The following is a 15,940-nucleotide window of genomic DNA, read 5'->3' on the forward strand; positions in this document are numbered from 1 at the left end:
GCTTGACATCAGGAGGGGGTTCTTCACAGAGAGGGTGGTTGCACACTGGAACAGGCTCCCCAGGGAAGCGGTCACTGCACCGAGCCTGTCTGAATTTAAGAAGAGATTGGACTGTGCACTTAGTCACATGCTCTGAACTTTTGGGTAGACCTGTGCGGTGTCAAGAGTTGGACTTGATGATCCTTAAGGGTCCCTTCCAACTCAGCATATTCTATGATTCTATGATTCTATGATTTCTGGAGGAGACGCCGGGGGCACCTGATGGCGGCCTTCTCCTCAAGGGGGGCTACGGGAAGGCTGGAGAGGGACTCTGTCAGGGAGAGTAGTGGTAGGACAAGGAATAAGGGTTTTAAACTAAAACAGGGCAGATTTAGATTAGATTTGAGGGAGAAATAATTTCTTATGAGGGTGCTGAGGCACTGGGGTGTCGCCCAGAGGAGCCCAGTGCCAAGTTGGATGGGGCTGGGGGCAGCCTGGCCTAGGGGAAGGTGTCCCTGCCCTTGGCGGGGGGCTCTAGAATCATAAAATCATGGTTTGGGTTATGAGAGACCTCGAATATCATCCAATTCCAACAATTAGATGATCTAATTAGATGAAGGAAGGGAACTCCTAACTGCCTGCTGTGACACAATGTGCACAAAGGGGATGGAAAAGGGGCGATGCTTTTTGGAAGGGGAGGTCCTTGATGTCCTTGTTCCTCAGGGTGTAAATCATGGGGTTGAGCAGGAGGGTGAGGATGGTGTAAGTGACCGAGATCAGCGCGTCCTGGCCCGACCTGAAATTAACAGCGTGCACGTGTGGGCTCAGGGCTGGTGAGGAAAAGAGCCCTGAAAGCACACCAGCTCTGGCCCGAGGGATGCTCAGGAGTGGAGAGGGCTTGGGGAGCTTCGGCATGCTCGTGGCTGTGGGCTTCTACGTGAGCCCCAGCCCTCCCATCCCCATGGGCAGGGGAACTGCAGCAATTAGCTCCAGAGGTGCACATTAACCCACCCAAGGGCGGTGATGTCCGCACCCCTTGCTAGTTGGTTGCAGTGGGCATAATTAAGAGTCAGCCTCCCTTAGGCAGACCCAAAATACCATTGGCAGCTCTCAGTAATGGCCACGTGCTGAAACCCAGGTTGGAGGATTTTTTATGTATTTTTTAATTATTATTATTTTATTATTTTTGCATTATTTTTTATTGCATTCTTTTATTATTGCATTTTTTTATTATTGTATTATTTTATGATTCGGACAGCAATACCCACCCCTATTGAAAGACAGCTCAGTATTACAGCCAATGCAATCTCAAGGTCGTCTTTGAGGATTTTTTGCCCATAGACTCTCTCTCCTGGAGGAAATCTCGCAGCGCAGCCTCCGCCTGCAGGGACACAGGGAGGTCAGGAGTCAAGGGGTGAAGCAGCAGCTCCAGGCAAGTGGTTTTTTAGGAGGGGGCAGTGGGAAGTGGAGCCTCTGCCCTCGCCGGGGAGCTGTTCATGTTCCTACCTTCAACCCCTTGCCAGGCAGTTTCCTGTATTGCTCCACCAGTGCCTTCTGGTCTCTTTGGAAGCGCAGGTAGCCCCCAGACATGAAGTAGAACCTGGCATTGATCCGTCTGTCCAAGTCCTGGAAGAGCTTCTGGAGGATGGCCATGCACTTCTTGTAGGATACCCACTCGTTCCGGATGCAGAAATGTTCCTTAAGTGCCTCTAACTGGACCTGTGCAGAAGGAATCACAGAATCACAGAATCACAGAATTTCTAGGTTGGAAGAGACCTCAAGATCACTGAGTCCAACCTCTAACCTAACACTAACAGTCCCCACTAAACCATATCCCTAAGCTCTACATCTAAACGTCTTTTAAAGACTTCCAGGGATGGTGACTCCACCACTTCCCTGGGCAGCCTGTTCCAATGTCTAACAACCCTTTTGGTAAAGAAGTTCTTCCTAACATCTAACCTAAAACTCCCCTGGCGCAACTTAAGCCCATTCCCCCTCGTTCTGTCACCAGGCATGTGGGAGAACAGGCCAACCCCCACCTCACTACAGCCTCCTTTAAGGTATCTGTAGAGAGCAATAAGGTCACCCCTGAGCCTCCTCTTCTCCAGGCTGAACAAGCCCAGCTCCCTCAGCCGCTCCTCGTAGGACTTGTTCTCCAGGCCCCTCACCAGCTTCGTCGCCCTTCTCTGGACCTGCTCAAGCACCTTGATGTCCTTCTTGTAGCGAGGGGCCCAAAACTGAACACAGTACTCGAGGTGCGGCGTCACCAGAGCCGAGTCCAGGGGGACGATCACCTCCCTAGCCCTGCTGGCCACACTGTTTCTGATACAAGCCAGGATGCTGTTGGCCTTCTTGGCCACCTGAGCACACTGCTGGCTCATATTCAGCCGACTGTCCACCATCACTCCCAGGTCCTTCTCTGCCAGGCAGCTCTCCAACCACTCATCTCCCAGCCTGTAGTTCTGCTTGGGGTTATTGCGCCCCAGGTGCAGGACCCGGCACTTGGCCTTGTTGAACTTCATGCAGTTGACCTCAGCCCATCGGTGCAGCCTATCCAGATCCTCCTGCAGAGCCTTCCTATCCTCGAGCAGATCGACACATGCGCATAGCTTGGTGTCATCTGCAAACTTACTGAGGGTGCACTCAATGCCCTCATCCAGATCATTTATGAAGATATTAAAGAGGACCGGCCATTTCTAAAAACACTTTTGGGCTTTGGGTTCTTTACTAATGGCTGGTTTTATAAGACACCAGGCCTGACAGTAATACGCGGGAAAGGTTTATCTCACGGGGGTTCTGGCTGTTGCGACGGCAGTTAGCTTCCCTGTCTGCAGCCCATGGGGGCTTCATCTCCCCGCTGATCACCCCACAGGCTGCAGAGCCCCATTTCCCGGCCAGCCTGGCTTTATTCTCACACACGGAACTGTAGGGCTTGGAAGGGACCTCGAGAATCAAAGCAGGTTCCCTAGGGCAGGTTGCCCAGGTAGGCGTCCAGATAGATCTTGAATATCTCCATGGGGAAGAAAACTCCACAGCCTCCCTGGGGAGCCCATTCCAGTGCTCAACAGGCATTTTTTTTGCCTGGTTGAGAGAGGTGGAGGCCACTCAACTTGGGCTGAAGCCTTCCCTCTGTGTCCTGCACAGGTCCAGTTAAAGGCACTTAAGGAACATTTCTGCATCCGGAATGAGCGAGCGTCCCACGAGAAGTGCACGGCCACCCTCCAGGAGCTCTTCCAGGACTTGGACAGACGGATCAATGACAGGATCTACTCTGTGTTGGGTGGCTACCAGCTCTTCCAGAAAGACCAGAAGGCACTGGTGGAGCAATACTGGGAACTGCCTGGCAAGGGGGTGAAGGTAGGAACACGAACAGCTCCCCGGCGAGGGCAGGGGCTCCACATCCCACTGCCCCCTCCCAAAAAAAACACTTGCCTGGAGCTGCTGCTTCACTCCTTGACTCCTGCCCTCCCCATGTCCCTGCAGGCAGATGCTGCGCTGCGGGATTTCCTCCAGGAGAGAGAGTCTACAGGCAGAAAAATCCTCAAAGATGACCTTGAGATTACATTGGCTCTTACAGTGAGCTGTCTTTCATTTGTGGGGTGTATTGCTTTGAAAATCAAAAGATAATACAATAATAAAATAATGCAATAATAAAATAATGCAATAAAAATAATGCAAAAATAATGTAAAAAATAAAAAAATAAAAAATCCTCCAACCTGGGTTTCAGCACGTGGCCATTATTAGAGCTGCCAATGGTATTTTGGGTCTGCCTAAGGGAGGCTGGCTCTTAATTATGCCCACTGCAACCAACTAGCAAGGGGTGCGGACATCACCGCCCTTGGGTGGGTTAATGTGCACCTCTGGAGCTAATTGCTGCAGTTCCCCTGCCCATGGGGATGGGAGGGCTGGGGCTCACGTAGAAGCCCGCAGCCACGAGCATGCCGAAGCTCCCCAAGCCCTCTCCACTCCTGAGCATCCCTCGGGCCAGAGCTGGTGGTGCTTTCAGGGCTCTTTTCCTCACCAGCCCTGAGCCCATGCGTGCAAGGCTGTTAATTTCAGGTCGGGCCAGGACGCGCTGATCTCGCTCACTTACACCATCCTCACCCCCCTGCTCAACTCCATGATTTACACCCTGAGGAACAAGGACGTCAAAGCGGCTCTCCGCAAAGCCATCAGGAAAACACAAATTTCTGCAGAATGTTTTCCAGGAAAGAGGTCAAGGCGAGCAGCGTCCCCAGTGGGTGTTTCCAGCCGGCAGCCTCCCCTTCCAAAAAGCATCGCCCCTTTTCCGTCCCCGTTGTGCACATTGTGTCACAGCAGGCAGTTAGGAGTTCCCTTCCTTCATCTAATTAGATCATCTAATTGTTGGAATTGGATGATATTCGAGGTCTCATAACCCAAACCATGATTTTATGATTCTAGAGCCCCCCGCCAAGGGCAGAGACACCTTCCCTTAGGTCCGGCTGCCCCCAGCCCCATCCAACTTGGCCTTGGGCTCCTCTGGGCAGCACCTCAGTGCCTCAGCACCCTCATAAGAAATTATTTCTCCCTCAAATTTAATCTAAATCTGCCCTGTTTTAGTTTAAAACCCTTATTCCTTGTCCTACCACTACTCTCCCTGACAGAGTCCCTCTCCAGCCTTCCCGTAGCCCCCCTTGAGGAGAAGGCCGCCATCAGGCGCCCCCGGCGTCTCCTCCAGAAATCACCGATCCCGTCCCAATTCAGCAGGTGTCTTTAGTTTTTGCTTTCCCCTTTCATGCTTGTCTGGAAGATGGGAACAATGTCTCTGTTTTGCAGACTCGAGGAACCTCCTCGGTCGCTGGTTCTTCCACGATGGCCGAGGGCGCTGAGGGCCCGCAGGCCTCGATGGCCTCCGCAGCCTCAGCCGGGGCTTCCACCCACCCCAGTCCCCACCTGTGGGTCCCGTTTAAGCTCGCTTTGGGGCTTCCAGTCCTCGACAGGTGTATTTTGTAGAGGAGCTGGTTTCTAGCCATGGCCACGCTCATGGCTCCTGCCCGCAGGCTGACTTGCCAGCCTTGGCCATCTTGGGGCCTGGTGTGGGCCTAAAGATTGGCGTTTTGGGCCCAGAGCTGCCTGCTGACCTGGGCTGTTGGTTGAGCCTGGCTTCTGTCCCCAGTTGTGCCCTGCTCACCTCACTCGGGCACCGTGGGGCTTGGTCTTGGCCAGGGAGGCTACTGTGCTGTCGGCCGCTTTGCCCCCCTTGGCTCCCATCCCTTGGGGAAGAGACGGCCCTCCTCACTCCCTCACAGCTTACACAGCCAGGGGAGACGTGTCATGTTGTCATTCTGGCTTTTATTTTGTTTCACTAAACCTGCAGTGGTCTCCTTTGCAGTCTGTGATTAGAACCCCGTAACAGATTTGAATGGGATTGAAGCCGGCACTCTGGAAAATCCCCCTGCCTTTGGCTTGTGCCACAGCTCTGAGCAGAACTGTGAGAGAAACCGGAGCCTTGGCTCCTCGGAGTTGGGAAGGTGCTGCCAAAGCAGAAAATGGTGAATGTGTACATGGATGTGGAAGGTTCATCACCCCTCGTCGAGCACCAGCAACCTTTGCTGATAGCGCCTGCACCAGAGGTTGAACCCAGGTTGTCCTAGTCTGGCTTGAGAAGTTCTGCCTCACCTTCTGGAGGGGGGGCATGGGTGGTATTTGGGTTTTCTATGCCTCTGTGGAGCACAAGTGCTATGAGGAGCGGCTGAGGGCACTGGGGTTGTTCAGTCTGGAGAAGGGGAGGCTCAGGGCAGAGCTCCTTGCTCTCTACAACTCCGTGCAAGGAAGCTGTGGGGAGCTGGGGAGTCGGTCTTCTCTCACAGGTAGCCAGTGATAGGACCAGAGGGAATGGGCTCAAGTTGTGCCAGGGGACGTTCCGGTGGGAAATGAGGAGACATTTCTTCTCAGAAAGAGCAGTCAGGCGTAGGGACGGGTTGCCCAGGGAGGTGGTGGAGTCACCGTCCCTGGGGGTGTTCAAGGAGAGCTTGGACGTGGTGCCTGGGGACATGGTTTAGTGGTGACATTGGTGGTAGGGGGACGGCTGGACCTTGGGTCTCGGAGGACTTTTCCAACCCTAATAATTCCATGATCCTATAGGCACTGCCAGTCATATGGTAAGGGGGAAGCCTCTCCTAGCCACCGCTTTGTTTAAAAAAAAAAAAAAAAGTCTGTATGTCCTCCTGAGACTATCTGCAGTCACTGGGTGCCTTCTGCACTGCTCAGCGATGTTTCCTCCCTTCAGATCTCAAGGAAAAACAATTTTTTTAAAACTTATTTTTGAAGTGTTTGAGGATTCTGCCCAGAACAAGTGTATGGCTTTCATCTGGGGGCTGATGAAATGGAAAGAAAAACCCAAACTAAACTAAAACAAAAACATACAACAAAGCCAAACAACTTTCCAAACCCCAGTGGAGCACTGCATTTACCAGCTCCTCCTGGGCAAATGGCAGCTGCCTCCCTCGTTCGTGACAACACCCGTAATACTGTGGCAAAATGGGGCCAAGAGGGAATCTTGTGGAAAACCTGTTCTTCCATAAAATCCAGCAGATTTTACTCTGCTGTCAAATCAAAGCTCACGATGAGGAGACACTTCTGCTCCTCCAAGTATCGCTGCTGCGTCACTCTGGAAAGTCCCTTGCAGCGGCTCTGCCTTGCGAAACAGCTCCATCTACTTGCAGCATTGTTTTATTATTCTAATTATTTATTTATTATCCACCTTCTTGTGACTGGGGACTCCCAGGCCTCCAGAGGCCATCAGGAGAAAGGAGGGCGCTCACCATGGCCAGGAGTGGCTGGAGGAGATGTGGGGAAAGGCAGAGCATGAAAGGAAGAAGCAAGCATTGGGCACACCCGAGAAACCAGTGAGTGAATGCACCAGCATCTTCTGACTCCTGGCAGAGGAAAAATCCTTACACAAGAAGCTGTGAGGAGACACAGCAGAGCCAACCTGGCCAAAGGGATATCCCACGCCATGGGACGTCATTGTCATTATCCCTTTGTTTTCTGTCCTATTAAATGGTCTTTATCTCAACCCACAAGTTTTTAGCTTTGCCTTTTTAGCACCTAAGCGTGACTCTGGGTTAAGCCACAAGCTTTTACCTCCGTTTTTTATCACCTAAGTGAGATACTTGGGTGATTCCGGGTTAAACCACCCCAGTTACCAAGAGTATTTGCATCCTGAATCCCAACGCAGTGCAGTCGCAGCCAGCAGTAAGAGAAGTCACCCTATCCCAGCCAAAGGGAAGGCAGAGGACAGTGTTCCTGACATCCGGTCACTGTCTTTCACTTTCTGTTTTTCCTCCCCGTCATTTCCCAGAACAGGAAGAGAAGGGCTGGACCAAGGCAGGGGACATAAGGCAGCGCCCAGGGTGTTGCAGAGCTGCTGCAGCCCCGGGAAGCTGAAGGTGAGTCCCGTCCCCATCCCTCATCCCCAGCCCCACGCAGGCAGCTATGGGCGGGGGGCACAGGAAAGGGATCCCACGGACCCCAGCGAGCCGAAGAGCTCCCTGCCGGGGGGAGGACAGAGAGGTGCGGAGGTTGGCTCCGTCTTTGCTCTGGGATGGAGCAAAGGGAACGGGGGCACTGTGTGCAACCCCCTAGTACCTGCCCCAGGCTCGGACCCTGTGGGGGGATAGGGCACGGTGCAGATCTTCATGAGATGTCCCTGGGGCGGGGTGCCCCCACCTTGCTAACCAGCCCGTCTCCCCAGCAGGCTGCGCGGCTGTGAGCAATGGCATCCGAAATCCAGATGCCGGAGCCCGTCTGCCTAATCGAGAACAAGAAGGGGAAGGGGCTCGTGGTCCAGCCGGAGGCCCTGCAGCTGCTGTCAGAGATCACGCAGCCCATGGTGGTGGTGGCCATCGCCGGGCCGTACCGCAGCGGCAAGTCCTACCTCCTGAACAGGCTGGCTGGGCAGAGGAGAGGTAAGGGAAGGGGATGAGATGTGCACATCCCCTGGCCTGGCCGAGGTGCTCGGCTTCTCCTGCTCGGTATTTCACGCTGCTCAGGCTCTTTGCACCCCCAGGTTTCTCCCTGGGCTCAAGCGTGCAGGCGCATACCAAAGGAATCTGGATGTGGTGCGTGCCTCACCCCTGCAAGCCCGGACACACGCTGGTGCTGCTGGACACCGAGGGGCTGGGAGACACTGAGAAGGTGGGGGAGAAGTGGGGACTTCCCTCGCGTTTCCGGGTTTAGTCCCTTCCAGGAAGGAGCCTCTGCTGGAACCGGAGCTGAACCCGTGGGGCAGAAAGCCCGGGGAGTGAGGAGAGGGCTGGCGGGGTGAACGAGCTGCCAAATATTTCTGCTTCCCTGGCAAATGGCATCCGAGCAGGACTGGGGAGCTCGGGGAACACGTTGTGGGAGCCTGAGAGTGAAAGAGCTGAGGATAAAGAGATGTGGGAAGCCCTGGAGATGCTGTGGGGTCTCCCCAGGGGATGGTTTTGCCATGGGATGCTGGCTGGCAGCACTCGGGCTCCGGGCATTCGAGCTTGTGCCTGAAGGGGTCTTGCATGGGGCTGCTGGATAAGGTGAGAACCTGGGGTCGTTGTTCCAGGGAGACACCGAGAACGACACGTGGATCTTCGTGCTGGCCGTGCTGCTCTCCAGCACCCTGATCTACAACAGCAAGGGCACCATTGACCAGCAGGCCATGGACAACCTGCAGTATCCTTTGTGGGCACACACGGGGTGCCCCCTGCTCCCTGCCTGGGGGCCACGGGGATCCCACACCCCAGTTCGTTGTGTGGGGAGAGGAAACCTCCCAGCGGTGCCCAGGGACCTGCTCGGTATCCCCGGGGCTTTTCTCCCTCTTCCTGGTGGCACCGGGCTGGCCTCTGTCCCCCAAAAGGCTCCACCAGTGCCCACAAAGTGCCACGTGTTCACGGGCCGGGGGTGCCCCTGTGTTCAGAGCTGAGGTCCCCGCTTCCTTAGCCGGCTCCCCAGCTATGTGCTGAAGCTGTCAGAGTGTGTCCAGGTGAAAACAGCATCCGAGGAGGCAGGAGAAGAGCAGGCAGGAGAAGAGCAGGCAGGACATGAGCAGCCGGGTTTGGACAGACGCGCCCTGTTCTTCTCAACCTTCGTCTGGGCTGTCCGGGATTTCACGCTGCAGCTGGAGGTGGACGGGAAGGAAATCTCCGAGGACGAATACCTGGAGAACGCGTTGAAGTTGAAGGATGGTAGGGGAGCGGTGCCGTGCCGCTGGATGCATACAAGTACAGCCCCAGACACGGCTGCGGTGGAAGGCACCGCGAGGCTGAGCCCTGGGGGCTTTTTCTGACCCCTTGTTGCCCCACAGGGAGCAGCCAGGAGGCCCAGAGCTACAACCGGCTGCGGGAATGCATCCGCCAGCTCTTCCCGGAGCGCAAGTGCTTCGTTTTCGACCAGCCAGCCAGGAAGAAGGACCTGCCCCGCTTGGAGGAGCTCCCGGACGATATGCTCGACCCCGAATTTCAGCAGCAGGTGGAGCGCTTCTGCAGCTACATCGGGCAGAATTGTCCCCCCAAGACCATCCCTGGTGGCCGCGAGATAACGGGGAGCAGTGAGTACCGGTGTCCCGAGGGTCCAAGCTCTTGGGACTGTGTCGGGACCAGGCTCAGATGCAGAGCAAAAGGCTGCTGGGAGTGGCACAGATGCGTTTTTGTGCCAGCTGTGACACTTACCTCTGGGTTTGGAGCTCCTAGCTGTCGCGTGTGGCTGGAGAAGAGCTAGAAAAAGAAGGTCGGGGCCGTGAGGGGCCCCTGGCAGTGGGGTTAGGGCAGGACCCCGGTCATTTTGGTCGGGCTGCAGATCCGTCATCCTTCCCCGGCAGGGCTGGGGACCCTGGCGGAGAACTACGTGGAGGCCATCCGGAGCGGGGCTGTGCCGTGCCTGGAGAGCGCGGTGCTGGCGCTGGCGCAGATCGAAAACTCGGCGGCGCTGAAGGAGGCCGTGGACTTGTACAAGCGTCAGATGGAGCAGGGGCTGCCCACGGAGACCACCCAGGAGCTGCTGGAGCTGCACGCGCGGTGTGAGGAGGAGGCGATGCGGCTCTTCATGGCACGGGCCTTCGAGGAGAGCAGGGATCGGTTCCGGGCAGAGCTCACGGTAGGTGATCCCCCCCGGGGACACCGTCACCCCTAGCCTGGGGGGAGCAGTGTAGTCCCTGCTGGCCAGGCCAGTGCCGTGCCCTCTAATCATAGAAACATTAGGGTAGGAGTAGACCTCCAGGGTCATCTGGTCCAACCGTCCCCCTACCACCGATGTCACCCACTGAACCACGTCCCCAAGCAGCACGTCCAACATTTCTTGATGTCCTTCTGGTAGTGAGGGGCCCACAGCTGAACCCAGCACTTGCGGTGCAGGACCAGGGGACCATCACCTCCCTGGTCCTGCTGGCCGCACTATCCCCGAGGCAAGCCAGGATGCCGTTGGCCTTCTTGGCCCCGGGGGCACACTGCTGGCTCATTTTCAGGCGAGCATCCACCAACACCCCCAATCCTTTTCCTCTGCAGAGCTTGCCAGCCACTCTGCCCCCAAACCTGTAGTGTCTCTGCCCCCAGACCCGTAGCCTTGCATGGGGTTGTTGTGACCCAAGTGCAGGACGTGGCACTTGGCCTTGTTGAACCTCATCCCATCGGCCTCTGCCCATCGATCCAACCTGCCCAGGTCCCCCTGCAGGGCCTTCCTATCCTCCAGCAGATCGACACTTCCCCCAGCTTGGTGTCACCTGCAAACTGACTCGATTCCCTCATCCAAGCCTTCCACGGAGATATTAACGAGGATGGGCCCAACACCGACCCCTGGGGAACACCACTGGTGACCGCTCACCAGCTGCATGGTCATACATCAAGACCTGCTCCGTCCCCTTCCCTGGCACCGAGGTCAGGCTGACAGGCCTGTAGGTCCCCGGGTCCTCCTTACCACCCTTTTTATAGACGGGTGTCCCGTTAGCAAGTCTCCAGAGCCCTCCCCAGATGACCATGACCAGTGACAGATGATGGAAAGCAGCCCAGCAATCCCACCGCCAGCTCCCTCAGCACCCTCGGGTGGCTCCCATCCGGCCCCATGGACTTGGCCAGGCTGAGCAGGAGGTCCCCTGCCTGAACTGGGGGTGGGGGGGTTCTTCTGCCCCCGCCCCAGACTTCCATGTCGGGAGGCTGAATACCCCGAGGATAAGAGGTCTGGCTAGTAAAGGAGGCGTTAAGAACCTCAGCAGTCACATTGCCCCCTGCTTCCAGTAAAGAATGGAGATTCTCCTCGGCCTGTCTCCTGCCATTAGTATATTCATACAAAGATGTTTTATAAAATGTATTCCTAAAAACACTTTTGGGCTTTGGGTTCTTTACTAATGGCTGGTTGTATAAGACACCAGGCCTGACAGTAATACGCGGGAAAGGTTTATCTCACGGGGGTTCTGGCTGTTGCGACGGGAGTTAGCTTCCCTGTCTGCAGCCCATGGGGGCTTCACCTCCCCACTGATCACCCCACAGGCTGCAGAGCCCCATTTCCCGGCCAGCCTGGCTTTATTCTCACACACGGCACTGTAGGGCTTGGAAGGGACCTCGAGAATCAAAGCAGGTTCCCTAGGGCAGGTTGCCCAGGTAGGCGTCCAGATAGATCTTGAATATCTCCATGGGGAAGAAAACTCCACAGCCTCCCTGGGAAGCCCGTTCCAGTGCTCAACAGGTATTTTTTTTCCCTGGTTGAGAGAGGTAGAGGCCACTCAGCTTGGGCTGAAGCCTTCCCTCTGTGTCCTTATGTTGTATATAGATACATTAACACAAAAAGGAGGACTAAGGAGAATCTCAATTTTTTACTGGATGCGGGGGGAAACCTAGTTACAAGAGATGAGGAAAAGGCGGAGGTGCTCAATGCCTTCTTTGCCTCAGTCTTTAGCAGCAATACCGGTTGTTCTCTGGATACCCAGTACCCTGACCTGGTGGAAGGGGATGGGGAGCAGGATGTGGCCCTCACCATCCATGAAGAACTGGTTGGTGACCTGCTACGGCACTTGGATGTGCACAAGTCGATGGGGCCGGATGAGATCCACCCAAGGGTACTGAGAGAACTGGCAGAGGAGCTGGCCAAGCCACTTACCATTATTTATCAGCAGTCCTGGCTATTGGGGGAGGTCCCAGTTGACTGGCGGCTAGCAAACGTGACGCCCATCTACAAGAAGGGCAGACCTGGGAAACTACAGGCCTGTCAGTTTGACCTCAGTGCCAGGGAATCTCATGGAGCAGATCCTCTTGGGAGTCATCATGTGGCACTTGAAGGGCAAGCAGGCGATCAGGCCCAGTCAACATGGGTTTATGAAAGGAAGGTCCTGCTTGACAAACCTGATCTCCTTCTATGACAAAGTGACGCGCTGGGTGGATGAGGGAAAGGCTGTGGATGTGGTCTACCTTGACTTCAGCAAGGCTTTTGACTCCGTCTCCCACAGCATTCTCCTCAAGAAACTGGCTGCTCTTGGCTTGGACTGGCGCATGCTTCATTGGGTTAGAAACCGGCTGGATAGCCGAGCCCAAAGAGTCGTGGTAAATGGAGTCAAGTCCAGTTGGAGGCCGGTCACTAGTGGCATTCCCCAGGGCTCGGTGCTGGGGCTGGTCCTCTTTAATATCTTCATCGATGATCTGGATGAGGGCATTGAGTGCACCCTTAGTAAGTTTGCAGATGACACCAAGCTATGCGCATGTGTCGATCTGCTCGAGGGTAGGAAGGCTCTGCAGGAGGATCTGGATAGGCTGCACCGATGGGCTGAGGTCAACTGCATGAAGTTCAACAAGGCCAAGTGCCGGGTCCTGCACCTGGGGCGCAATAACCCCAAGCAGAGCTACAGGCTGGGAGATGAGTGGTTGGAGAGCTGCCTGGCAGAGAAGGACCTGGGAGTGATGGTGGACAGTCGGCTGAATATGAGCCAGCAGTGTGCTCAGGTGGCCAAGAAGGCCAACGGCATCCTGGCTTGTATCAGAAACAGTGTGGCCAGCAGGGCTAGGGAGGTGATCGTCCCCCTGGACTCGGCTCTGGTGAGGCCGCACCTCGAGTACTGTGTTCAGTGTTGGGCCCCTCGCTACAAGAAGGACATCGAAGTGCTTGAGCGGGTCCAGAGAAGGGCAACGAAGCTGGTGAGGGGCCTGGAGAACAAGTCCTACGAGGAGCGGCTGAAGGAGCTGGGCTTGTTCAGCCTGGAGAAGAGGAGGCTCAGGGGCGACCTTATTGCTCTTTAGATACCTTAAAGGAGGCTGTAGCGAGGTGGGGGTTGGTCTATTCTCCCACGTGCCTGGTGACAGGACGAGGGGGAATGGGCTAAAGTTACGCGAGGGGAGTTTTAGGTTAGATGTTAGGAAGAACTTCTTTACCAAAAGGGTTGTTAGACACTGGAACAGGCTGCCCAGGGAAGTGGTGGAGTCACCATCCCTGGAAGTCTTTAAAAGACGTTTAGATGTAGAGCTTAGGGATACGGTTTAGTGGGGACTGTTAGTTTTAGGTCAGAGGTTGGACTCGATGATCTTGAGGTCTCTTCCAACCTAGAAATCCTGTGATTCTGTGATTCTGTGATTCCTTCTGCACAGGTCCAGTTAGAGGCACTTAAAGAATATTTCTGCATCCGGAACGAGTGGGTATCCTACAAGAAGTGCATGGCCATCCTCCAGAAGCTCTTCCAGGACTTGGACAGACGGATCAATGCCAGGTTCTACTTCATGTCTGGGGGCTACCTGCGCTTCCAAAGAGACCAGAAGGCACTGGTGGAACAATACAGGAAACTGCCTGGCAAGGGGGTGAAGGTAGGAACATGAACAGCTTCCCGGCGAGGGGAGGGGCTCCACGTCCCACTGCCCCCTCCTAAAAAACCACTTGCCTGGAGCTGCTGCTTCACCCCTTGACTCCTGCCCTCCCTGTGTCCCTGCAGGCAGAGGCTGCGCTGCGGGATTTCCTCCAGGAGAGAGAATATATGGGCAAAAAAGTCCTCAAAGACGACCTTGAGATTACATTGGCTGTAATACTGAGCTGTCTTTCAATAGGGGTGGGTATTGCTGTCCGAATCATAAAATAATACAATAATAAAAAAATGCAATAATAAAAGAATGCAATAAAAAATAATGCAAAAATAATAAAAAAAAATAAAAAATCCTCCAACCTGGGTTTCAGCACGTGGCCATTACTGAGAGCTGCCAATGGTATTTTGGGTCTGCCTAAGGGAGGCTGGCTCTTAATTATGCCCACTGCAACCAACTAGCAAGGGGTGCAGACATCACTGCCCTTGGGTGGGTTAATGTGCACCTCTGGAGCTAATTGCTGCAGTTCCCCTGCCCATGGGGATGGGAGGGCTGGGGCTCACGTAGAAGCCCACAGCCATGAGCATGCTGAAGCTCCCTAAGCCCTCTCCACTCCTGAGCATCCCTCGGGCCAGAGCTGGTGTGCTTTCAGGGCTCTTTTCCTCACCAGCCCCGAGCCCACGCGTGCACCCTCCCAGTTTCAGGAACAGAGCCCGTGGGGGGGCCACAGAGACCGGGAAGGGGTCTGCTGAGGGGCGCTGGGGCAAATTCTCCTTGGCACGGCAGCAGACAACCCCCCCTTGATGCTCCTGTGTCCCTCTTTGGCCTCGCTCCTTGCGGAAAGCTTCCATGGGCAGTGAAAACCAAACGATGGCCACCGACTTCATCTTCGTGGGGTTCTCCAGTTTGGCGGAGCTGCAGAAGCTGCTCTTCGGGGTGTTTTTGCTTCTCTACCTGCTCACACTGAGCATGAACACGGCTATCGTGACTGTCATCAGGGTGGAGCGGAGCCTTCACACACCCATGTACTTCTTCCTCTGCGTCCTGTCCTTCTCTGAGACCTGCTACACCCTCGTGATCGTCCCCAAGATGCTGGTGGACTTGGTGGCGGAGAGAAAAGCCATTTCCTTCTTGGGCTGCGCCGTCCAGATGTCCTTCTTCCTCCTGCTGGGCTGCTCCCACTCCTTCCTCCTGGCGGCCATGGGCTACGACCGCTGCGTCGCCGTCTGCCGCCCGCTGGCCTACAGCAGCATTATGACCCGGCGGCTCTGCGCGCAGCTGGTGGCCGCGTCGGCGCTCAGCGGGCTGCTGGTGGCCCAGCTGGTCACCCCCCTGGTGTTCTGCTCGCCGTTCCAGGCCAGCCGGCAGCTCGAGCACTTCTTCTGCGACATCTCCCCCGTCCTCCGCGTGGCCTTCAGGCAGAGCCACGCCGGCGAGGCCGTTATCGTGGCGCTGGGCGTCTTCGCCCTGATGGTCCCGCTGACGCTGCTCCTGGCTTCGTACCTCTTCATCCTCGCCGACGTCCTGCGCATCCCCTCGGCCGCGGGGAGGCACAAGCCTTCTCCACCTGCAGCGCCCACCTGGCCGTGGTGCTCGTGCACTACGCCTGCGCCTCCCTCATCTACCTGAGGCCGGGCTCCAGCTCCTGGTCGGGCCAGGACGCGCTGATCTCGGTCACTTACACCATCCTCACCCCCCTGCTCAACCCCATGATTTACACATTGTGTCACAGCAGGCAGTTAGGAGTTCCCTTCCTTCATCTAATTAGATCATCTAATTGTTGGAATCGGATGAGATTTGAGGTCTTGTAACCCAAACCTTGATTTTATGATTCTACAGCCCCCCGCCAAGGGTAGGGACACCTTCCCCTAGGCCAGGCTGCCCTCAGCCCCATCCAACTTGGCCTTGGGCTCCTCTGGGCGACACCCCAGTGCCTCAGCACCCTCATAAGAAATAATTTCTCCCTCAAATCTAATCTGTATCTGCCCTGTTTTAGTTTAAAACCCTTATTCCTTGTCCTACCACTACTCTCCCTGACAGAGTCCCTCTCCAGCCTTCCCGTAGCCCCCCTTGAGGAGAAGGCCGCCATCAGGTGCCCCCGGCGTCTCCTCCAGAAATCATAGAATCATAGAATCATAGAATATGCTGAGTTGGAAGGGACCCTTAAGGATCATCAAGTCCAACTCTTGACACCGCACAG

General features: G+C 55.6%; 2 protein-coding genes and 1 long non-coding RNA gene across 4 annotated transcripts; 2 read left to right on the forward strand and 1 right to left on the reverse strand.

The window, feature by feature from the left end:
• Positions 1-1,151: 1,151 nt before the first annotated feature.
• LOC137846438 (uncharacterized) lies at positions 1,152-1,948 on the reverse strand. The gene is made up of 2 exons (XR_011090485.1): positions 1,486-1,948; positions 1,152-1,360 (listed from the first exon to the last, which is right to left on the reverse strand). It is a non-coding gene; the product is annotated as an uncharacterized lncRNA (long non-coding RNA).
• Positions 1,949-7,249: 5,301 nt separating this feature from the next.
• LOC137846451 (guanylate-binding protein 1-like) lies at positions 7,250-14,106 on the forward strand. Of its 2 annotated transcripts, none has more exons than XM_068664395.1 (9): positions 7,250-7,392; positions 7,701-7,911; positions 8,013-8,140; positions 8,541-8,650; positions 8,930-9,162; positions 9,282-9,524; positions 9,795-10,069; positions 13,537-13,749; positions 13,875-14,106. In XM_068664395.1, exons 2-9 carry the CDS (start codon positions 7,719-7,721, stop codon positions 14,016-14,018), a joined length of 1,539 nt encoding a protein of 512 aa, XP_068520496.1. In that variant the 5' UTR covers positions 7,250-7,392; positions 7,701-7,718; the 3' UTR covers positions 14,019-14,106. The 2 variants fall into 2 exon arrangements, with proteins under 2 accessions (XP_068520496.1, XP_068520497.1); XM_068664396.1 differs by having other exon boundaries at positions 7,273-7,392; positions 7,698-7,911.
• Positions 14,107-14,232: 126 nt separating this feature from the next.
• Positions 14,233-15,551, forward strand: LOC137846410 (olfactory receptor 10K1-like). Its single transcript, XM_068664342.1, is given in 2 exon segments — positions 14,233-15,280; positions 15,283-15,551. Coding segments are annotated over 2 exon segments (960 nt in total). The 5' UTR covers positions 14,233-14,589.
• The last annotated feature ends 389 nt before the right edge of the window (positions 15,552-15,940 follow it).

This window comes from Anas acuta, chromosome 32 (assembly GCF_963932015.1).
Source record: "Anas acuta chromosome 32, bAnaAcu1.1, whole genome shotgun sequence".
NCBI classification, from domain to species: domain Eukaryota; kingdom Metazoa; phylum Chordata; class Aves; order Anseriformes; family Anatidae; genus Anas; species Anas acuta.